Genomic DNA, 24,857 nt, shown 5'->3' on the forward strand with positions numbered 1-24,857 from the left:
AGGTAGGGTGAAGTAGAATTATTTAGTCCTGGCCCTTCATTGTGCTGAGGCCCAGAAAAGTTCACTGACATGACTAAGGTCACACAGGTCATAAATAACAGAGCCAAGATTTGAACACAAGAATTCTGTCTTCCAATCCAACATTATCCCCTTTTTGACAGATGAAGAAACAATCTTGAAATTCTAAGACATTGCAGATAGTGAGTGGGAGCACTGGGACTCAGATTTGTTTCCTTATTCCAACAAGTGTCTACTATTTAATAAATGCTTACTACATAGTCAATATGGGGGGGGCATTGCAACAGTATAAGGCATTGTGTTGTCCTCAAAGATCTTGCAACATAGTTAAGAAGACAAAGTTAAGGAAATGATTCGAATTTTAAACAAATATTAGAGCTGCAATGGATCTTAGAAGTCATCTAGACCAGGGCTTCTTAAATATTTTCCACTCACAATTCCTTTTCGCCCAAGAAATTTTTACATGACCCCAAGTATATAAGTATATAAAATAGGTATACATAACCTTTTACTGTTGCCAAATTTTTCATGACACCCACATTCAATTACATGACCCCATATGGGGTTGGGGCCCACTGTTTAAGAAGCTAGGATCTACACCAACCACCTGATTTTACAGAAGGGAAAATTGAGGCCCCCAAAAGGTAAACTGACTAAACCAAGATTATATAGCTCCATATTGCTATTCAGTAAGTAACAGATCTGGTACTGGAAGTTGGGTGTCTTGATTACAAGTCTAGTTGAGGATGCGCTCAGTGGTATTAAATAGAATGGGAAGTGGGGCAGCTAGGTGGCGCAGTGGATAAAGCGCCGGCCCTGGATTCAGGAGTACCTAAGTTCAAATCCGGCCTCAGACACTTAACACTTACTAGCTGTGTGACCCTGGGCAAGTCACTTAACCCCAATTGCCTTACTGAAAAAAAAAATTAAATAGAATGGGAGTGAGAAAGGAGGCATCAGAGTGGGCTGGATAGACAGCTGGAGAAGACTCTTATGAAGAAGAAAGCAATTGACTGAACTAAACTATGAAGACTTCTCCATCTTTTCCAGACCTTGGCGATGACTCCTTCACTCTAACTGGTTCTAATTCATTGTACTATAAAAGACAATCAAGTGCTCTTAAAGAGCTATATAGTGTTTTAGTAAGAGCAGGATCATCAATGTTGCAACTGGTCATAGAGAGAAAGAGATCCATTGAGACGGGCAGACAGACAGAAAGATTAGATAGATAGATAGATAGATAGATAGATAGATAGATAGATAGATAGATAGATAGATAGATAGATAGATAAAGACAGGGAAATGTTTAATAGATCAGGTGGCAGGTGAAGGGGTTAGAGTAGAGAAGGCAATTGAACGCTGTATAGACAGCTGTAAGTATCTGTACACTGAATAAAAATAGTGCTTGAGTAGAAGAGTCATAGGATCCAATACCATAAACATTTATTAAACACCTACTAAATACCAAACACCATGTTAAACACTAGGGATACAATAAAGACAATTTCTACCCTCAAGTAGCTTACAGTATAAAGAGGGAGGCAACACACAGAAAAATGAAAAGGAACAGCAAGGGATACCTGACTGGAAGTCATCTTGTTCTGTGGTATTGAAACCAGGCAGGAGAGCAGATGCAAAGGGTAGTGAGCTGACTCCCAGGGTTCTCCCCTATATAAAGGAAGGTGTTGGGTGGAGTTTGATGCTCTGCCTTCCTGTCAGAGGAGAGAGGAGGCTGAGCAAGGTGGTGTCAATCAAGGCTCCAGTTAGCAGCATGGTGAGTGTAGAAGTGATGGACTTATCTTGGGAGGGGCATCTTGTTCCATAGAGTTGAAACTAGGCTGGAGAACAGTTGCAGAATGGAGGGACATAGCTTTTGAACTAAAAGAGAGCTTAAGGGGCAGCTAGGTGGTGCAGTGGATAGAGCAACGGCCCTGGAGTTAGGAGTACCTGAGTTCAAATCCAGCCTCAGACACTTAACACTTACTAGCTGTGTGACACTGGGCAAGTCATTTAACCCCAATTGCCTCACTTAAAAAAAAAAGAGAGAGAGAGCTTAAGAGACCTTCTATCTAGTTAATCTTTTCATTTTAGAGATGAGGAAGCACATATTGTCAGACAGGTACAAGTGGTCCAAGCTGTACTGGAATTCCAAGGGTGGCACCATGCCGTCAGCAACGGTAGAGTAGAAAGAACCTTAGGTTTTGTCATTAGAAGATCAGGGTTCAAGGCTTTCCAGATGAACCTGGCTAAGTCCATTCTTCTCTTTGGCCCTCAGTTTTTGCAGCTGCAAAATATTGGACCAGATACCTGCTAAATTCCCTTCCAATCTGTGCTCTAGTTAAACTGTCTATAAGTCTCTGAAGGGGTAGGCTGAGGCAACAAAAGAAATCAGAAAGAAAAGAGTGAATTACTCTAGCTAATTCACTCCCCAAATTTAGAAAGTACCACCTGTAGCACTTTTCCCAGATGCAACCTTGTCAAAAGCAATAAAGATAAAATCTGATAAACAAAAATGCTTCCTGCTCCATCCATCGTGGATAGTAGTATGCTATGGAGTTTGTTTGTTTTTAAGTGTGATTCTGGGAAATCATTAAAAAGAAACAGGCAGGCAGCTAGATGGAGCAGTGGATAAAGCACCGACCCTGGATTCAGGAGGACCTGAGTTCAAATCTGACCTCAGACACTTGACACTTACTAGCTGTGTGACCCTGGGCAAGTCACTTAACCCTCATTGCCCTGCAAAAAGAAAAAAAAAAGAAAAGAAACAGGCACCTGATCTGAGAATATAGATTTATTCACTCCCAGGTGCTTTTTTTATAAAACTAAATTTAGCTTTAAAAAAAAGACATTTGAAATTTAGCTTTCAAAATGTTTGAATAAAATTGTATATCCACACAGCCAGTTTTTAGAATCGTGGAATCTTGACATGAGGGAAGTGTGGTATAGAGCAGAGGTGTCAAATACCCATCTGGCTTGTAGTATTCTGGAACTATATAAAAATGTAATGGAGGGGGGTAGCTAGGTGGCACAGTGGATAGAGCACCAGCTCTGGAGTCAGGAGGACCTGAGTTCAAATCCGGCCTCAGACACTTGACACTTACTAGCTGTGTGACCCTGGGCAAGTCACTTAACCCCAATTGCCTCAACAAAAAAATAAAAAAATTAAAATGAAATGGAGGGGGAGGCAGCTAGGTGGTACAGTGGATAGAGCACTGGCCCTGGAGTCAGAAGGACCTGAGCTCAAATCTAACCTCAGATACCCACTAGCTGTGTGACCCTAGGGAAGTCCTGTCATCTAACCCCAATTTCCTCCCCTCCAAAAACACATAATTGGGAAGCAATTTTAAGAAAATAAGTAAAAGTACAATAAACCATAGATAACATTGCATTTTAAAACTAATGTCCTGCTTTGCATGATTTCAACTCCCTAGAATAAGATGCTCCTGAAATGGGTATCCCCTCCTGTCCTCCACCTCTTTTCTGCATCCTATTTTGTGTTTTTCCCCTCATTGGATTATAATTTCCTTGAGGACAAGGACTATACATATATAGTTTGTTTGTTTCTTTTAATATGTATATATTTGTTTAATTAATTGAATACTCAGCACTTAGCACAGTGCCCGACACAAAGTGAGAGCTTAATAAGTATTTACTGGATTGCTGGAGAAAATTATTACTGAGTCAACTACATAATTATGTGATCTAATCTCAGTTGAGCCCTCACTGCTGCCTGGCAATTATTTTATTTTTCCCTGATTAATGATTTATTATTATTTTTGTTTTGGTGAGGCAATTGGGGTTAAGTGACTTGCCCAGGGTCACACAGCTAGTATTAAGTGTCTGAGACTGGATTTGAACTCAGGTACTCCTGAATCCAGAGCCAGTGCTCTATCCACTGTGCCATCTAGCTGCCTCCCTGATTAATTCTTAAGATGGTTCACCATAGTTCCAAAATTTCTCTTCTTAAGCATCCTATGCAACATTTTTTTTTATCTCATCAGAAGACCTTGCTTACTACTCCAATGAGAAAATTCATCTTTCTCCCTGTCATTCCTTAAAACCCTCTACACCACCTCCTATACTATTGCTACTTTCCCCCTCTACTTATGAAGTGGAACTTTTGTTTGAAGAGACCAATCCCTCTACTTGTAATTTTGATCTCCTGTCCCGTCTCCTGGGCGGAGAAATTGTTTCCTGGATGACAATGTCCACCTCAAACACTTTTATGTACTAGCTCCTTCCCCACTGCCTCTAAACATTCTTGGTTCTTCCCTGTACACAAATATATTTTCATTTAACCCTTTCGCTAACTCAGACTGTGCCTTATAGAGATAAGACTACCAAATTCCTCTACTCCCTCATCTGCTTTTCACTTCTCAGCCTGTTACAAGCTGGCCTGACTACACCATTTGATTGAAACTGCCCAAGAGGGGCATCTGGGTGATACAGTAGATAGAGATCTGGGCCTGGAGTCAGGAAGACTCATCTTCCTGAGTTCAAATCCAGCCTCAAACACAGGGCCAGCTGTGTGGCCCTGGGCAAGTCACTTAACCCTGTTTGTCTCAGTTTCTTCATCTATAAAATGAGCTGGAGAAGGAAATGGCAAACTACTCCAGTATCTTTGCCCAAAAAACCCCAAATGGCATCATGAAAAGTTGGACACAAATGAACAACAATAATCAATTAATTCTAAGAAGATTCAAGAAGGATTTTATAATCAGTGAATCCTATTGGATTATTTATACAAATTACATATTTAGAGCCATAAATCATCTTGTCCAACCCCCTTAATTACAAATGAGGAAACTGAAGTCTAGAGAGTTAGCATCTTGCTCAAACTTATTGTTGTTTGTCCTTCATTCTCAAAGAGGACAATGACATCATGTCATGACTTGCACTGAATTGGATTTAAGTGAAGGAGGGCTGTGTAAAGTCACCAGCCTCACTCTCTCCTCTAGAACCATCTGGGTCCAGTGGCAAGATATATATCAGGATGACTGGAGATGACCCTGGTTGTTTAAGGCAATTGGGATTAAGTGACTTACCCAGGGTCACACAGCTAGTGTCTGAGGTGAGATTTGAACTCAGGTCCTCCTTTCTCCAGGGCCAGTGTTCCATCCACTGTGCCACCTAGCTGCCAGGTATCAATTATTAGAGTCCAAATTTGAACCCAGCTCCTCCGACTCGAAATCCAGGGCTCATTCCATTTTGGCTTCTGGATCTTTTTATACTTTTTTACACTGCTGACCACCCCTCCTCCTAGCAACTCTACCCTCCATGGAAGTGATTCTGATTCTCCTCCCACCATTTTTAACAGTTCCCTTCTTGATCCAAATCTACCATCTTGTGTAACCTGCTACAGGAAAGCAGTCCTGTTCTTCCTGCTCCCATCCTCCCCACCCCTACCCGCAGTGGTCAGTGGCTCCTTTTCAATTGCTTCATATTTACTTATCTTTATAAATGATGCACGTTCCCCATAGAACGAAATCTCCTAGAGGACAGGAACAATTATTCATTTTTCCTTTTTATCCTCAACTTGAAGCAAAAGAACTGAACCGAAGGTGCCTTCTAGCTGTGCCCACTGATTCTAGGGGAACTGGAGGAGACTTTAGAAAGCATCGAGTCCAATTCTGACTAAGTATGTCTACTAAAAACCATTAACAAGTCCCATGAGACAGTGGAGGAAGAAAGCTCAGGGGTCATTTATTCCGTCTTCTCTCAGGAGTCCTGACGATTCAGAAAAACATAGACATGGATCTGTTTTCATAGAGCCTCTCAAACTCCAGGGTCAAGAGAAATGTTTGGACTTGGAATTTCTCCTGAGATGGGCCCTTGTTAAAAATACCCCCTCCACCCCCTTTGAATAAAGTTCTGCTGGTCTTTGTTTTTCTTCTGAGCTGTCTGTAGCTCCTCCAGGCAGTAAACACAGGGAAGGATAATGAGCCCTTGGGGCCTGGAGGCTTTAATAACTATTATTGCTGGGAAGCTACGTTTTGTGGGACAACTCCAAATGCCCTGGGGCTAGTGCCTCCTTAGGCACCAGTCCTTAGATTGGGAGCTCCAAAATGTCTGTGTGAAAAATGTGATTCGACCAACCACCTTTATCCAATGCCAACTCTGAGCTCCAGAAGAGACACAGTCTCTGAGAAAAAGAGGGGCAAATCATGAGTCTTGATAATGTGACTTCTTCATTCTCCCAACCCAGTTTGAAATTCACCTTGTGACAGGGCCTAAAACTATAGTCATAACAGCCTTTTTTGAGTTAACATATTTGCTTCTTAAGGTGCAAACAATTCTAGAGGTGGAGGATTGGAGTTATCAGCTATTCGAGACTTCATTGGAATTAATCTACTAGTGGATTCAGAACTAGTAATGGCCTTAGTTGTCATATAGTCCAATCCCCTCATCTTTTAAGATGAGGAAACTCGGGGCCACAGAGGTTGTGGCCTACCCAAGGGACATAAGATCCATTGCTTCCTCCTGTTGGTCACCTGGTCACCATTCAGGGTGCTTATGTTAACCTGGTTTTCTTTGCTGTTTTTACTGTTCATCTCTCTTGAAGAGGACTAATGACATGAGGAGAGTGATATCTTGACTTGTAAGTGAATTGGATTTGAGTGAGGTAGAGTTGTGCAGTCAGTTATCAGCCTCACCCTCTTCTCCAGAATACAGTGGCTAGACATGGGTGAGGAATACATGGCAATGGCCCTGGATGCAGTGGGTGACCATTGTAAGCTAAGGTCTTTCCCAGGTCTCAATTTGTCTGAGGCAACACCCTCAGTGAACCCTAGTTAAGAATGGAAGCCAAAGATGGCCTCCTTTGCCTTAACAAAAGAATTAGTCTGGGAAGGGAAGACCCCCAGAGTTTCTGGTCAGAAAAGAATCAATTTTTATGCAGTAACAAAGAAGGGCTCAATTTCCAAGGGTTGGGACGGTATATTCAGGGGTGACAAAAATAAAAGGCATCAATAAAACTTTATTTTAAAAATGCTAAATATTAAAGGAAAAATAAGAATTTAAAGTACCTTTTCCCCCCAATTAACTTCAGTCTGCTTCAGGTGAGCATGCAGCAGACCTTCAATAAATAACTTGGTGAATTAGCTCCTACTAGAGTGTTATGTGGTACCACTGAAGTCTAGGGGAGAGCCAGGCTGGGAAACAGGTGTTGAAGGGAAGACTGAGAAAAAAATGGAGGAATAAAAGATATTCAAGGAGAAGAAAGGGGAAGAAGAGAAAGAAGGGCAAGGTCAAAGAGAGTGGTCAGGGAAACAGCTTTTCTTATTTGGCATTTAACGATGAAATTGTTGGAAAAGCACTGTAGAAGAACCTAGATGTGTGTTCTACTTTTACCAATAACTAGTTATGTGATCTTGGGCAAAGTATCACCCCTAATTTGAGCTTTAGTTTCCTTTAGCAAAGCGAAATCAATGAAATTAATTAAATGAATTTAATCAATTAAACTGATTGAATCAATTGAATCAATTAAATTATCTCTGCAATCTTTCTGTAGTGGGAGATAGTGATAAAAATAACTTTAAATTGTATAATATTTTATGATTGTTGTTTAGTCATTTTTCAGTCCTGTCTAGTTAATACTTTGAAATCCCATTTAGAGTTTTCTTGGCAAAGATACTGGAGTAGTTTGCCATTTCCTTTTCCAGCTCATTTTATAAATGAAGAAACTGAGGAAAAACAAGGTTAAGTGACTTGCCCAGGGCCACACAGCCAGTAAGTATCTGATTTGAAGTTGTCTTTCTGACTCCAGGCCTGGTGCTCTCTCTATCTACTGCATCACCTAGCTGCTCCTGGTTTGTGGTTATGAAAGGCTAAAATTCTATACTCCCATCATTCAGAGATGGGTATCAGGGACAAAGGAAAAAATGGAATGTTTTCTTTTCATAACAGTAATCCACGGCTGGAAATTCTACGTTTGGATATCTGAGAAGATTGGTTAGTATGAGGTGGATTCTCCTAGCCTGACAATGCTGAGTGAACAGGATTTCCTCAGCTCAGGGTTCTTGTTAGTTTTCATCCCCCATCCATGCCTTAGCCCCTCTCCCTCCTCTTCTCTCTTCTCATCTCATTCTCCCCACAGAACATCTGAATGTCAGCCTGCCCACCTGGTGAGCCCACAGCTCAGGGGTTTTCAAGGTGATTGCTTTATGAACCTGGTGAGGGTAAGGTTACCCAAAGCCTTGTGGGGTCTGTTTAAACAAGTGTGTCTGAACAGGAAAAGCAAGCCGACAGGGAGCTCCTTCCCTTTCTCTTCCAGCGAGGCCAGTGGCCCACATATCTAGGATACGCTTTCACATAATTGGGCTCCTCCGAGTGGCCGGTGCTTTTGATCAGATAGGCTCATGGTAGGTATGGAGCCATCTGAGCTGAACTAAACCACTGATTCAAAGGGTCTGATTTGGATTTGAACAGTTGAGATAGCCAGGGACTGGTCCAGCTGGGATGGCAGGGATATCCAGCACTGCGGGAGCAGCAGGAGCAGCAAGGGGGACAGGGCCTCAGAAGCTACTGCCCAGGAATACATTCCTGTGGGGAGATAAAGGTTAGTAAAAGGGGCTGGGGTCAGAGGGGTTCCTGGCTCTAGGGCTCTCTACCTTGAATTCTTGGCCTATGAATTTTCCCTAACTTTCTATCCCCTGGAACAGGATATTTCCTCTGTGGCTTATCTCTGGGCACAGGGAAGAGAATAGATCTTGGAGGAATCTTCAGATCATGGGAAATTCAATAGTTCTGATTTTCGAATTTTGAGTTTAGAAAACCTGGCCTGGAAGCTCGGATTTATCACTTGTTAGCTGTGTGACTTTGCGGTGGGCCCATGACCTCTCTGAACTAATTTCCTCTTCGTAAAATTGAGTTAATGGTATTTGCACTGCCTTCCTTACAGGGTCAGCTATGTGAGGCTTAAAGGGGATATAAAGTACTCTATAACACGGCAGCCCATATAAATATGAGTCCTGTTCCCTGGACCCTTCACACCTTGCTTTGGGGCCAAGCCATTAAATTCCCACCTCTTTCTGCAAGCTAAGGGTTTTCTGTCCCAAGAGCTTTCTGCCTAACCTCCCTGGCTGCTTCCACCAGACACACTCCCATCTTGTAGTTATGGGGTGGCAGTTACAAAATCCTAAAATGTTAGAGCTAGAAGGGGCCAGGGAACTCACCTAGGTCAACTCCCTCGTTTACAGAGTAGGAAATTGAAGGCCAAAGGAGGGAAGGCACTTGTTCAAGCTAGTAAGTTAGCTAGTAAATAGTATAGCCAAGACTCAAGTCCATGATTTTGAACTCTTAGGGAAAATTGGCTCTTTCATTAATACCAAACCTCTTTCCTTCTGGAGAGAAACTATGGCTAGGGAATAGAGGGAGGGGAAAGACTTACTCTAGAAAGATTTAAATGATTTTTTCTTTTTTTTTTTTTTTGCTTGCTACTTAAGGTACTGAGTCCTCTGATATCTGGGACTGATTTCCAGATGCATTCTGACTCTCTGCAAGAAGTACTTGACCCAGAAATAGTGATCTCTCTCTCCTCTCCTCTCCCCTCCCCTCTTCTCCCCTCCTCTCTTCTCCTCTCCTGTCTCTACTCTCTTTCCTCTCCTCTCCTCTCTATTCCTCTCCTTTCCTCTCCTCTCCCCTCTCCTTTCCTCTCCTCTCCCCTCTTTCTTCTCTCCTCTCCTCTCCCAGTTTCTCTCTCTCTTTCTCTCTCTCTCTGCCTCTCTGTTTCTCTGTGTCTCTCACTCTGGCTCTGGCTTTCTGTCAGTCTGTCTATCATTCTCTCTTTCTCTCTTCATCTCAGCTGATGAAGGCAATCTCAGCCAGAGGCCTAGATCTTTCTAACCCATTAATAGGAGAAAAGCAGATCAGAGATAATCCTTTACTTTAACAAAGTACTCTATGCATGTCATTTGATCTTTGAAATAATATTGAGAGATTAGTGAAGCAGTTATTATTACCCTCCTTTTACAGAATAAGTTGTTTCTCAGGCAGGAGTGACTTGCCTATTGTCAAGTGGGAACCAGTCCTCCAGCTGAAGTCTCCAGACTCTAAATCTAATGTTCTCCCCTGGGTTTTAAAAAGGAGTGACCTGAAATACCCACTTAGCTTGGGCAAGTCATTTCACCACTGAATCTGGTCTCTTGCTTCAGCTGTCAAATGGTAGGGTTGGACTGTATTAGCCAAGTCCCTTATAGCTCTAGAATTCTTTGACCTGCTACATCTTCTGTTTGAATTAAGCCTTGGGGGTTGGCAAGTGTCTTGGGGTTCTATAAAGATTCATTCATACATAGTGGTGACTACCCTCCTGTGACTCTTGGACACACCAAAGATACATGCTATTGCTAGATAAGTGTGGGAGTAAGTCCCTTTGCTTTTGTTGTAATAGTTGTAGTGTATGACCCAGTATGAGGACCAGAATTATTTCTTGGCTTTTCCAGTTACTGACTATGTGACCTTGGGCATATCATATTCCTTCTTGGGCCTGCGTTTCCTCATCTATCAAATGCAAGGGTTAGGGGGCAGCTATGTGGGGCAGTGGGTAGAGCACCGGCCCTGGAGTCAGGAGGACCTGAGTTCAAATCCGGCCGTAGACACTTGACACTTACTAGCTGTGTGACCCTGGGCAAGTCACTTAACCCTCATTACCTGCAAAAAAAATTGCAACGGTTGGACTAGATGATTTAATTTCCGTGACTCTTAAATAATAACCCCTTCCAGGCTCTTCCTGTGAAAGCAACTAGGAAATTTTTTTCATGATCTCTGGGAGGGTGTGATGGCCCCTGGGCCAGGAATCTACATTTTCCAACTGACAGATTGTGCCCAAAAGTAAGGTAGGAAAGTGACCTCAGGAAGGGAGGAACAGCCCTGTCACTCCTTCCCTTCCCCAGGCCCACCCTATACACACCCAAGTTGTCGATGCCAAAGACCTGGGGAAGCCAAAGAGTAGTTTGGATTGTGTCTGGGCTTGTACTTCTTGGAAGGTCTGTGAGTGAACCACAGAATCAGACTGTTAGAATCTGAGATCTCATCTACTCCATTTCCCTCAAAACTGTGAGGAAATGAGTGGCCAAGGTAGAGGAAAGCTACTAGTAACTTTTCCAAGGTCACAGATTTCATCTGTGGCAGATAGATCTATAGCACCTTTAAGAGACCACAGTCTCCTAAATCCTTACTAGAACATTTATTTTGGGGGGAAAATGAAACTAGATTAAAACACATGCACAGAGAGAACTCCAAATTCCTCTGTTCACATCCTAAGTAAGAGACTTGTTTTGGTAAATCTAGGCTCACATCCCATCACCTCTGGGTCATTCCCTCAGTTGTCCCCTCTCGGGAAACTAGCTGACTCGGATGAAGAGCAATCAACCCGGTTTAAACCCTAACCAGCAGATTCCAAGGAAGTTGGAGATCCTGGTAGAGACTGAAGGGAGTCTGCAAGTGGCCATGACTGATTTCCTTTTTAGCTTCTTTTCCTTCAAAGCTTCCTTTTAGGATATGGGTCTAGACTACTTCTGGGTATTACAACGTAGTAGAAAGAGAACTGCATTTGGAATTATAAGATTTAGGTGTCAATCTTGTTCTCCCTATTACTACATCTGTGACCTTAGGCAAGTCACTTTCAAACCCATCCAGGTCTCAGCTTCTTAGTCTACAAAAGAAAGGTATTGAACCAGCTGATCTCTAAAGTCCAGTCCAACTTCGAACACTAAAATACTCGAATTCCCTCCAAGCACAGGGAAGCAGGGGATCTCCTCGCAGGGAGCAATGAGGCTTTTTCTTGTTTGGGGGACAATCACAAGCGGACTCCAACTTCCCCCTTCCCCTTTCCTCCTTTCCCTCTGCTCTTCATCTACTTCAGGGTAACAGTGAAATTGAATAGAGCCTTGGCTCTGTTAGATGGAAACCTTCCTTTGAATTCCGACTTGGTGAAAGAGCCAACTTTCTCTTGGGTAGGAGAACGCTAAGGGCTTTTGGCAGGCCAGGGTCGAAAGGATTGGATCAGAAGCTCCTAATGAGCTAGCCTCAGCAGAAGTGGGTTCGAGTCTTTGCTCTGCTTCTCGCGGACCCCTCTGCGCTTTAGTTTACTCGTTTGTCAAATGATGATGGTAATTCTTGCCCTCCTTAACCGGTAAAAACTCTATAGAGATGGGAACTATTATTATTCTGTGTTTCTCAAACTACCTACCTGTGATGTGTTCCCCCCAGAATTCTTTAGAGGGACCTGCCCCTCCCCCTCACCAATGAGCCCCCCAGCCTCCTCCCCCCCAACTCTTGTCAACGAACTCTGGAACTAGAGAACCGGAGATCACAGGAGCGAGGGATTGTTTCAATATTCATCCGAGCCATTTGGGGTGTTTCACCGTCTTCAAAAGAGAGGGAGGAAAAAACCTCGTGTCCTTGAAAGCAAATGATTAGCAGAACACTGGGAATACAATAATTACCCCAAATGGAAATCAGCTCAGAACCAAACAATACAGCCCTTGTGAACCGCTGTGCTTATAAAAATGTAGGAAATCTTATAACTCAGCGAGGGATCTGGTGAAATATCCCGACTTGGGCAAAGACAGGCGAACTGTTTCGAAGTGGAGGGTAGGAAATAGGAGAGGAATTAAAGCCTTAGAGCCTAGAATGTGAGAGCGGGAGTGATTTATAGTTAACCAATAGAGCAAGAAGTTCGAAAGGTAAGACTGAAGGAAACTTTAGAACAGGGAAAACAGAATATAAGGGCTGGGGGACACTTTCGAGATCATTAGACCATTTTACAGATGAGGAAACTGAGGCACAGATAAATTGGAAGACTTGCCTAAGGCTAAGCAGCTGGTAAAGCCTGACCAGTATCCTGACCTCCTGACTCATGGTCCCCTGTTCTTTCCACGACTGAGGGGGGAGGGGAAAAGAGGGGGTTAAAAATAGTATCAGTAAGCCTGTGATATTTACTGACAATAATAACAAGAGTTTCTAAAACCACAGGCTGGAAATTGATATTTTCATGTTGCAGAGCTGGGGACAAATTGCATTTCATTACAGTCCGGAATCAATAAACAAACACTAAAGAGTCAGCCCTTGCTTCAGCGTCTACCTGCAGTGCTGTCTTTTTCAAAATTCTTGGAAAAGGATTTCGGGGAAAGGAGTTTGAGTTAATAAATTTTTTGTGGGGGGGAGGGAGAGGAAAGCAGCGGCTGTAAACTGGGATTGTGGGAATTGAGGATGGCAGTCTCTGTGAGATGCATCCAATTCATCTCTAGATTTTTTATAACTTTGCCTCTAGAAAGAGACTAGTGGGGCCCCATTTACTCATAATGATCACATTCAAGTCCGTGATTCAGAGTGAATCATTCAATAAAGCTTCCATTTAAATGGGGCTGGAGGAGGGGACAGGCGAAGAGAAGAGAGGAGAGGAGAGGAGAACAAGAGGGAAGAGGAGGAGGAGGAAGGAGAGGAGGAGGAGGAGGAGGAGGAGGAGGAGGAGGAGGAGGAGGAGGAGGAGGAGGAGGAGGAGGAGGAGGAGGAAGAGGAGGAGGAGGATTGTGGACTGTCCAGGAAGATGAGAGTTCTGGCTGCTTTGAATTGCCTAGCCTCCAAGTTCCCAAGAGGCGGGGTGTAAAGTTTCTCCATTCGCGTTTTTAAGCTCACCTTCCCTGGAAGATGGAGAGCCCTTCAGGTCATGGAAGGGACGCTGACAGCTTAATAGTGCAGCCATACAGTCATTTTCCTTCATTAATGTTTTGGAGAACCAAGTTCTGAGCTTCGTAAATCCCATTTTAAAATATTTCCTAGGTCAGTGATAGTGTCTAAAGAAGCCTGAAAAAGAAAAAAGACGGGGACCAGGGCAGATGGGAAGTTCCACTCTTTCCATATAAAACTTTTCAATACCCAGGTTTTCCCCCTCCCTCTCCACAGGATTGGTTTAAATTTAGAACTGCGCCCGATTCTGCTTGGCTAGGGATAAACCCGGTCCTCTAGGTGAGAAGATCTGAAATCTGTGAATATACATTTCAAAGGAAACAAATTTGTTCCCCTTTCTCTGCCTCTTCTCAGAATGCCTCTAGTCTCGGTGTGTGTGCGCGTATGTCTGTCTTTCTCGGTCGGTTTGTCTTTCCCTCCCACCTTCTCCCGGATGGAGACGGCCTGAGAGAGCATTCCTATCCAGATACTGGAGGGGCAGGCCGTGATTTTAAAGAACTGTTTTCTCTTCTAGAACCTCCCTAAAGAATTTCCCATGTTCCCTGGTTCTGGGGTTCTGAATTCCTGACAGCCAACCCTTCCGTATCTAGTATGACGTATTACAAATACAAAATCCTTGCAAAGGGTTGGCAACTTAAGGCTTCAATCCCACCAGCGCCAAGGAGCAAATAACACCTTTAGGGTTGATCCTCTCTTAGTACCCAGAAGTTCGTCTTGGAAATAATGTTTATTTAGTTTTGAATCGTTACCACCCATGCAATGAATATTCTTAATTGAATGACCCAGGTTTTTACCCGAGCCTCTAAAGCTTCCGCTCTCTGACCTTCACCCCTCTTCTCCCATCCCCCCACCCCCACCCTCACCCACCAGTCGCCTTCGAACTGTCTGGGCCTGGGGGAGAGTTTGCAGTGTGTATTGAAAGGAGGTATACATAGGAGATAACCCCAAACTTCACGTTGAATTTCATATTGGTGACACACTAGACATGGTGGCGATCACAGATCACGGAGTTACAGAACAGCACCGTTAGAATACCATTTATTCTGCTAAAGTAGTAGCTTCGTGACCTTGGAATAGTCACCTCTCCCCCTGAGTCTCATTTTCCTTCTCTACAAAATGAGAGGTGGACTAGAGCTTTTCTCCAGGTTCCTTCTAGCTTTAAGTTCTATGTTGGTTGGCAGAAAACAGGGAAGTGTTTCTTCCTATGTATTTTTAAAGTATTCTTCCTCTGTATTTTTTAAGTATGACGAGATAAAATCAGAAAATCGCTGGATGGAATCTAAAGGTAGTTGGGGATGGGAGGGAAATGAAAAAAAATGTGGTCCCCAAAGAAAGCACAGAAGCCCCTTACATGGCGGGGAGGGTCCCCTGATCGTCACCCAACGCGCAGCATCCTGCTTATTAATAGTAATTCCCTTTTTTTCACACACCCTATCCCCACAATAGCTCACAAGGTAAATCTTTTGGGTTTGGTCCCTAAGGACGGAGAGAAGAGGTGCTGATTTAGAGAGGGTGCCCTGGCCCTGACCATTTATCCAGCACTTTAGCAAGAGAGCTTGCTTTAGGACTGAGCCCCCACAGCCCCAGGGTCTGCTTGACATCTTGAAGCTTAAATAACCGTAAGGCATTGTTACTGGTTGGCAGCAAAGTGGTTCGTTACGCCTGATTGGGCTAATTGCTTTGAAATAGGATATATTATCTATAATTATAGAGATCTAGGAGGAGACGGCCAGCCTCCGCTTTCATCTTTTCCAAGTGCATCATAATGTCGCGATCAAATTAATTTGGGCTATTTGAAATAGTGCCTCCCTTCTTCCCCTCCTCCACCCCCACTCTACCTCTAGCCCAGTCGGTTCTACTCCCGTGCCACTGCAATCCTCTACCCTTACGGCTCCCCCAACTTTAAAGAGACGAGGCGACTAATCCACGGGGAGGAAGGGAATGGGGCAAGAGGGGTAGGAGTGGGCATGGGGGGGGTGACGTGAGAAGTAAAGGAGGTAAGGGAGGGTTGAGGTCAATTTCTGCGACGGCGCCTTTTAAAATCCTGGAGTCCCAAGTGACTTGGTGGATTTCACTGTGGAGTGTCCTGCTTCGGCCCCACTAGATGATAGGAATTACAGAGCAATGAGTTGGGAATTTTGAGATCTCCACGATAGAGAAGGAACGGAAGCCCAGACTTCAGGTCTGTCCAAGGTACCGGGGAGGGGAAGGGATTGGTCCCTTTAAATGCAATACAGTTCTGGGGCAAATGTTCATGGTGCGGAGCTGAGGAGGCAGGAAAACTTCTGCTCTCAACTCCCATTTGGCTGAAACTTCGCGTACTGTGCTTTCAAAGAACTTGCAAAGCTCCAATAATTTCTTTTCCACCTCTTAAATTGCATACCTCCTCCACCAAGCATTTTAGAGGCGCTTAGGCTGCCCTCTCAATACCCTAAAAACCTAAGGCAGAGCCACTGTCTCTGCAATCTTTCCTCGCGTCCCGACGCGAATTCCAAAGTAGCTCCTCGGAAGGGCGGGGGCCATAGCACTCCCGCTGCCTCCCGGCTTCCTCATCCCCTAGACTCCTTTGCTGCATTTGCACCAAAATAAAATGCTATGGGTAATCGGTTTTCACAGCACATTCATTATATTAAACGGTTACTGTTTGAGAAGCTAATTGCGCAATATCGTTATCTAGCGCCAGTGCCCCACTGAGCTGCTAGTTTCAAATAAACACACACAAGCACTTCAACAACTGCAACAAAGCAAATTAAAAACAAAACCGGGGGGGGGGGGGGTAGGGGGTGTGATAGGAAAACTAAAAACGGAGGGAGCAGGAACCGCGTCTATCTCTTTTCCTTCCAGGAAGGAATTTCCTTGCTATGGATTCATTATAAGAAGAAGCTAACCTAGAGAAAGGATGGAAAGAGCTTTGGAAGGGTATATGTGAAAAATATCTCCTTTGCGAACTGCAGACAGACATACAAGTATGCTTTCAAGAGACAAGGGGGAGAAGAACGGGAGGGAGGAAGAGAGGGAGAAGGAGGGAGAGAGACAGAGACAGAGAGACAAAGACAGAGAGACAGAGTCGGACAGAGAGACAGAGAGACAGAGAGAGATAGAGACAGAGACAGAGAAACAGACAGAGTCGGACAAAGAAATACAGAGAGGAGAGACACAGAGAGCTAGAGAGATAAAGACAGATATGAAGAAAGACACAAAGGGACAAAGACAGAAAGACAGACAATCGAAGACAGAGGGGCAGAGAGACAGAAATAGATGTTCATACAAGAAAATCTGACAATGCTTAGGTGTTCAAAATCTGTGACAGCAGCGGGGTTAGCCAACCCAAGTCTTCTTTAAAGTGCCCTTACAACAGCGGGGCTTGAGGAAGTTAAAAGGGATGCAATAGGATAAAGGAAAGGAGAAAGCCCAATCTTTGTACATTGTCTGTGTAGACAAGCCCTTGCCAGCATATGAATTACAATCAAGTCGCTTCTCCGATGATGCCATGATTAAAATACCATGAAGTATGAAAAATGTAAACACTGAAGTTCATTACTGCGAGATAAATATGGCATAATCATCTCATCCTGTCATCCACTCTGGGCTTTGCAGTCAAAGCTCAGTCTTGAGAAGTGAAGCTACTCTAACTTCGCCAAAACCACATCAACACCCCCTTAAAGCTAAAATTGCATACATACGTACATGCATACACACATGCATACACACATGCATACACACATGAATCTAGATACATCTTTTCCCTTCCTCTCCTCCCCGCCCCATTCATATTTCCACCAGAAACAATGCGATCGAAAGCCTGAGGGATTGTTGCAATCAACGACTCCAACAGCACATTATTCTTCTCTCCAGTAACTCTTTTCTGAGAGCCGGCAGCAGGCGGGCAGCGCCATTCAGAGAGGGTGCAGCCCAAGATCAATAGGCGGAAGGGGTTCTATTATTACAGTGATTATGATGGGTACTTGGAATTTATTCCTATCTCTATATTTCTCTGCCACACTGATTGATACACAAGCCTCATTCCTACTTAAAACAAAAGCAAAAGGCCGGGGGAAATCCTGTTTGTTCTCCAGCCTCGACCGAAAAATAAAAAATAAAAGCAGAATTTGGGGGAAATGTCCTGAGGCGGAGTAGAGCAAACTGAAGCTGTCAGGCTGAATGGGCCGGGGTCTCAAGGCTAAGGCGGTTTGCTCCCTGGAGGCGGGTTAAAGTCTTCCACAGTCCCACTCCAGTTGAAGCCTTTGATCAGGCCGCTGCTGGCGCCTAAAAACAACATCACTTGTCTGCCTATTAGAGGCACTGACTAATCGGGACAGATTGTTTATTCTCGCAATTAGCAATGCTGCTGCTTCTAGGAAAGAGCAGAGGCTGCTCTTTGCTCCTCCGATCGGCCCAACCCCGCAGCCTCGGGGCAGAGAGCCGGCCAACCTGGAGTAAAGGGGTTTTTCACCTAGCCGTAGGAACTGGAGGGCTCTTAGGAGAATGGATGGCCTCTGGGTCCCCCAACATTCTGTCTGGGTGACTGCTTAGGCTCCCAAACTTCCCAGACTTTTGGGTCCCTATCCCCCAAACCCCGTTTAAATTTAAATGAGAAGGTGAAAGCTTCTACCTTCCCTCCCGTAGGCACGCAAAGACCCAACATTTCCTCCTCTATGTTTCAGGTATGTAACGAATCAGAAGACATGATGTAAACTTCCAGTTAGGGTAATAGGCGAATTTTACACACAGAGGCGCCAAGGCCTTTTAAAAATATCCCACCGGATTTGTACTCTCGCCTTTTAAAACAACAACAACAAAAACAACAACAACTCCTCCCCCCACCAAAAACCAAACAGGAATGGTGGCTATTCACACCCCCTGTACAGTGCACGAGATTATACCTTTCTCCCAGACCTGATTCCTTTTGTGTTTCTAAAGTTTCTGCTCTCATCCATCCGTTTTCTTAATCTCTATGAGCATAATCTACAGCCTTTATTGGGCCCAGTTAAAAGGAGAGGGAATTCTCTGTCCCACAGCCTTAGAGATAATTACCCCTAAATGGCTGCTAGAGCCTCTTGTGTTTCTAGGAGATTAGAGCCCTGTAGCCATCAATAAACTTTTCTCAGCGAGCGGCCAATCACGTTATTAGAGAACCGTTCCGTTTTAGTGCCGGTCCATCCTGGTCACAAGGATAAGAGATCATAAAAATGGGGGGGGGGAGCCACAGAATAGAATAGCCAGGTCTCTAGTGCTTCCCGAGCAGAGCCAGGAAAAGTCCTAATTCTGGTGACGATGGTGTATGCATGTATGTACACACGAATGTATATATAAATATATACATACGCACATACACATACATGTATCTTAAATTAAGGTTATATGTATATATTCATATAATATATACACACGTGTATATATACATAAGCCAACTTTTCCTTCTAAATGGAAAAATAAAACCATTTCACACGAAGCACAAGGGATGATCAACGTTATGTGGCGATATTTAATTCGCTATTTTCCCATCCTGCACTATTTTCCACCCCACTTGAAGAACTTAAAAAAACCCCAAACCCTAAGTATGTATGTATATGCAGAAAGCTGATAGGATCAAGTTATTTCAAAAGACTTGCAGTTGAGGTCGCACTGAGTACAGCCCTGGATTTTGTTGACATAGATGCTGGTTTTATTTTGATAAGTCAAAATAGAAATGAGGCACCCCTAACACCACTCCCGCACACACAATCCCCTCAATACTTTGTTTGCAATGTAACCTCATTCCAAAAGAGCGGGTTTACGAAGGGAAAAATTAAATTAAAACCGAGGGAAAAAAAAAGAACGCGAACCACTCCTTTCTGGTAAAGTCCTGTTTAGAAAAAGTGCCATCTCTATCTAGGAATCTGGACTTTGGTTGGTGTTGGTCTTGTTCTGCTTTAATAAACCCGAGCAAAGGCAGGGACCGCTGTGTCAGAAGAGGGAATGTACCTCACCATCTGGATAAAAAGGTAAACCAAATCCAAGAAAGAGAGGACACCTGAATATGTTGGAAGAAAAGAGACAGACAAAGGGAGACACGCCGGAGAAGAGGAAAGGAAAGGGAGGAGAAGAGAAAAGACGCAAAAAATCTAGTTCGGAGTTAACTTTCTCATTCACAATACCCTTTCCCCTCTTCTTTTTCTGTTATTCCTATACCCCCACCCTCATCCCTACCCCACCCCCACTCTTACAGCTTAGTCCATCCCGAACAAGAAGACTGGAGAAGGTTTTCGGTAGGTAAGTCCCGGAGCCCGAGGACCAATAGAGAGCGCCTGTTCCTCCCCTCTTTATTCTGATTGGCTGAGAGCGCGCTTGGCTTTGCCTTATTAACAAGTCCTACTGGGAGCCGGGACTGGACAGTACCCAAACCCCTGAGACCGAGAGACGGAGAGCTGTGAGTTGCTAGCCACTGAAGACTGGCATTTTGGGAAGAGAGCAGAAGAAAGGGTGGGGGACTGGAGAGCCAAGACGTTTCTAAGTAAAAACCCCACTCGCGCACATTTCCCCAACCCCATGATCGGTGGCAACTGCTGCTGCGTCCTGAGGCTGGAAGGGACATCGGCTCTGTATGGCCCCGGCTGTTGATATGACTTCTTTACAAATCGGTGTCAAAATCGAGGAGTCTCCGGTGTCTGCCTTCAGCAAGCCCGGCGGCGGAGGAGGCGGTGGCAGCAGCTCGGGAGGCGGCGGCGGCGGCGGCCAGACTCCCAGTGCCTCGGCGGCCGCTATGGGGGGAGAGGAAGAGGGCGAGAAGCCTAAAGTGCCCCCTTCCCTCCTGCCTTTCAGCGTGGAGGCGCTCATGGCTGACCACAGGAAGCCAGGGCTCAAAGACGCCCTCCCCGGTCCCGACGGGCCCCAGGCAGCAGGAACTTCGGCTCAGTCCCTGGGCACCAGGGTCGGATCCTTAAGCGCCGGGGCTGCCCCAGAAACGCCCGCTTCCCCGCTGTCTCTCAACAGCCATTTTTCGGTGGGAGGACTCATAAAACTGCCGGAAGATGCACTTGTCAAATCCGAAAGCCCGGAGAAGCAGGAGAGGACCCCGTGGATGCAGAATTCCAGATTTTCCCCACCTCCCCCTAGTAAGTAGGGAACTTGGGGTGGCGGTCCTTGAACTCTTTTTTTGTTTTGTTTTGTTTTGTAAGGGTAGGTAGGTAGAGGGGATCAGAAAAAAGACATGCAGTGTGCGTGTAGGCATGCACGGGTATGTATATTACTGCTTTTGCTCGTAGGCATGTACGGGTATGTATATTACAATTACAGTTTCAGGGTTTGAAGACCTAGGAGTCCTGCCCTTTCGTTTTACAAATGGGGAAACTAAGTCCCAGAGAGAAGTGACTTGCCCCATGTCCAGTGTTAGTGAATGGAGAAAACCCACGTCTCCAGATTTCTAATTACAGTCCACACAACTTCGTCTCTCCATTTATAACGGAGCTTTGCGTTTTCTCGAAATGAGGGAGGGGGAGCGTTCGAGTCCGAATCTTGAGGGGAGGCCAGACTCTTCTGAGAATGTAGCCTCCGCCCAGGAACTCGATGGTTGTTGGTGGATCCCACTTGTTGGTAAATCATTCCTGAACACCCTATTCTTCGTTACCCCACTGTCCCCTTTCTCCTCCCAGACCCAAAACAACCGAAAGGGAGGTTGGGTGTGTGTGTGTGAAGGGGGAACCTCTGTTATCACATACTTTATCTGAAGTTGCTTGTGTCACTTTCCACATTGGTTGATGCTTCGGTCTGTTTCTTCAAGCACTCCACGTCCCTAGTCTCCCTCCCCCCACCTCGGCACACTACCCGGTCCCCCGCCGCCTCCACCAGTTAAAAGAACCCCTTTGGATCTAGTTCGGATGGAGTGTTTGCTAGTTTTTCCTAACTGAAAGTCAGAACGCTATTTAGGGAGTGAGGGCACTCACTTTGGTTCAAAGGGTACTTCAGAGACGGTCTACACTCCATTTAGTTTCCTGCTGCCAAAATGCTTTTTGGTTCAGGAAGTTGAACCCAGTGAGCACCCAATTTTGCCTTGAACTGTCTTCTAGCACTCTGATAACCTGCTTTCAATTAAATGGAGCTCGAACGATTGGGAGATGGGGGTGGGGGTGAAGGGTCATTCCTGTACACACGCCCTGAACTTATAAAGATGGTTAAGTGTTCAGGATTTAAATAGCACGGGAAATTCCCAAGTTTTCCTCATTTCCTTCTATTATTATTTTTGTGTGTGTATGAAATAATAGAAGGAATTCAATGCCGTGATCTTTAAGAACGATTTTATCTGGGGATTAAAATTCTTTGAAATGAAAGCCCCTCCCTTCATTTAATGACTAAAGAAGGCCGACAAAAATGTTATGACTTCACTGCAGGGTAATTATGTTGCATTTACTAGACTCCAATGGCCTCTCCGCTTTTAACTAAAACTCAGTTAGGGGAATTTTTCATTGAATTAAAATGCTTAAATATCCTCTTCGCCCATTTTTTCCCCAAGGGTATTTGGAAAAATACCTTTCAGCTGGGAAAAGAGGGTGGTATTAAATGATAGTTTAATGCTGCTCAATATCTCTACCCACACAGACAATTCAAAGGACATTTTAGAAGTGAAGTTTCCTATGACCCCTAAAATTAGAATTTTATTTTCTGCATTTTACAAAGTTGTCTGATTTTTTCAGAATTGCGACCTTTCCTAGAGAAGCCTTCAGGCAAGTCGGCTAGGGTGCAGCGCCCCAACCAGAAAAGCAAGAGTTCTTCAAATAGAACTCTTAATTAATCCACTACTTGTTTCACATCTTTCTCATGGGCCAGAACGGGCTGGGGATGTGCCCTGTACTAGACTTGTCCAATTTATGTCCAGAGTTGGCTCTGCTTAAATCTAGGATTTTCTGAGCAGCACAATTTCCTGAACTGTCTCTTTATGGCTTTTCTGATCCGGCCTGCAGACTCCCTGACTCTCCTTAAATCTATTTGATTTTACACAGAAAGGAAAGAACACATTTTCATTCCCCTGGGGTCCTCTCCTGTCTTCCTTACACAGGCCAAAAGAAGGCCCGGTTAGGTCTCTTTTCGGGGCACAGGGGATAAGTGGTAGGACCCTTGGAATGCCAGGCCTGGAGGATACTGGAGACATCAAGGAGGTCAAAGCTTCCGTGGGAATCGGTGGGAATTTCCTGTACCCTTTGCTGTGCGTTACTAATCAGTGCTCTCTCTCTCTCTCTCCCCGCCCCCCCCCCCCCATATCTTCTCCCTCTCTCCCACCCCTTCCCCTCTTTCAGGGCGGCTCAGTCCTCCGGCCTGCACTCTTCGCAAGCACAAGACCAACAGAAAACCTCGGACTCCCTTCACCACGGCGCAGCTGCTGGCTCTGGAGAGGAAATTCCGCCAGAAGCAGTATCTGTCCATCGCGGAGCGGGCCGAGTTCTCCAGCTCTCTTAGCCTCACCGAGACCCAGGTGAAGATCTGGTTTCAGAACCGACGTGCCAAGGCCAAGAGACTGCAAGAGGCCGAGCTGGAGAAGCTGAAGATGGCAGCCAAGCCCATGCTGCCCCCCGCTGCTTTCGGCATCTCCTTCCCCTTGGGAGGCCCGGCAGCTGTGGCCGCAGGAGCTTCACTCTACGGCACTTCCAACCCCTTCCAGCGGGCCGGGCTGCCGGTGGCGCCAGTGGGACTGTACACGGCGCACGTGGGCTACAGCATGTATCATCTGACATAAGAGAGGGGCGGAGGAAGAGGGGCCTGACCCCACCGGACCTCGAGCGGCCCTCAGCCAGGCAGCAGCGAGAGCCTTTGGAGCACCCACAGAAGGTGCCTGTTTCCAGGTTTCCCCTCTCTCTCCCAACTTGATTTTCCTCTCTCCCGCCCTTCCCCATCTCCTTTACCACAAGTGGCAGGAACAATCCATCCCCATTATCTCTTTGATCCTTTTGAAACTCCCACGACCTTGACATTCTCTTTCCCACTCTTCCCTTCTCCTCTAGAATGCTAAAGCTTTGGGAGGGAACTTAGAAAGTTTCTAGTTCAACCTCTTCATTTTAAAGATGGGGGGGGGCAGGCTAATTTCATCAATAGGAGGGGAGTTGAGAGATCGGGTGTCTGTGAGAGAGATGTTTCCCAAGTTAGAGACTTTGGTGGAGGAGTTAAGAAAAGTCTGGAGTCCTGGGCAAAATTTGCTTTGGGGAAAAATAATGCATAATAGATAAAACGATAAAGGCCGGATGAAAGGGATCTCTTTCCTACCAACATATGAATCATTTCCACTTTCTATTAAGCAACACCACTTGTTTCTTTCCCAAATAGTCCCTTTGGAAGGGACTCTATGTACTATGTAATATAATGTATATTTGAAATTTTATTATCATTTATATTATAGCTATATTTGTTAAATAAATTAATTTTAAGCTACAGTGATTTGCTCTCTTTTCATTGTTTTCTCTGTAGTGTTTTGTCTCTAACGATATTTTAATCTCCAATTCCCCACCAATGTTGATGTCATGTTAGTGGTGACATCCGCTTCTGCAGGAGAAAAGCTGTGTGTGTGTTTTTTAAACACAGTGGAATAGTTTTCCCATTGGTAAAGTGGAATATTAAACCAATTTCCTGGAATAATTCATTTTGGCCTCATGGAGCAATGTAATTTAAGTTTTCACGGGTAATTTTTAGCTGATTTATTTGTTCTCAGGACTAGAAGTCGTATTTTATTTTTCTTAACTTGCCTATGGAAAGCTAAAAGGACAATAACTTCTTTTTTTGTTTTAAAATTTTGGAAAGGATCTTTGAGGGTTTTTTTTTTAATTAGTAAAACAAGTCAAGAATAGTGAAGCAACTGGTTCTCTGACACCAAATCCTTAGGATATAGAGAACCTATTAAGATACTTTAAAACCTCTTATTCTTATTCAATGATAGGCTATTCAGAACTTTTTTTCTTTTTGAGAGGGAAGGGAAACAGGAATGATTCTCATAGTTACCTAGCCTCTACAACTCACCTGTGTAGATGCAACTTTGTAGGATTAGACTGAGTGCAGAGTTTCATTCCTTTCCCACAGTGCTTCCCCTAAATCCAAAATTTAGGACAATGATACTGATTCTGCTTGTGAGTTAAGTACATTTCCAGTGAAAGCCTGGCTCCAGGATATCTGTCATTTAAAAGCTAGGCCCATTG

At 44.5% G+C, this 24,857-nt stretch overlaps 1 protein-coding gene across 1 annotated transcript; it reads left to right on the forward strand.

Moving 5' to 3' along the window:
* Positions 1-20,087: 20,087 nt before the first annotated feature.
* MSX1 (msh homeobox 1) lies at positions 20,088-24,090 on the forward strand. Its single transcript, XM_043971607.1, has 2 exons — positions 20,088-20,798; positions 22,974-24,090. The coding sequence occupies exons 1-2, from the start codon at positions 20,288-20,290 to the stop codon at positions 23,408-23,410; spliced, it is 948 nt and encodes a 315-aa protein (XP_043827542.1). The 5' UTR covers positions 20,088-20,287; the 3' UTR covers positions 23,411-24,090.
* The last annotated feature ends 767 nt before the right edge of the window (positions 24,091-24,857 follow it).

Source organism: Dromiciops gliroides, chromosome 6, assembly GCF_019393635.1.
Source record: "Dromiciops gliroides isolate mDroGli1 chromosome 6, mDroGli1.pri, whole genome shotgun sequence".
Classification (NCBI taxonomy): domain Eukaryota; kingdom Metazoa; phylum Chordata; class Mammalia; order Microbiotheria; family Microbiotheriidae; genus Dromiciops; species Dromiciops gliroides.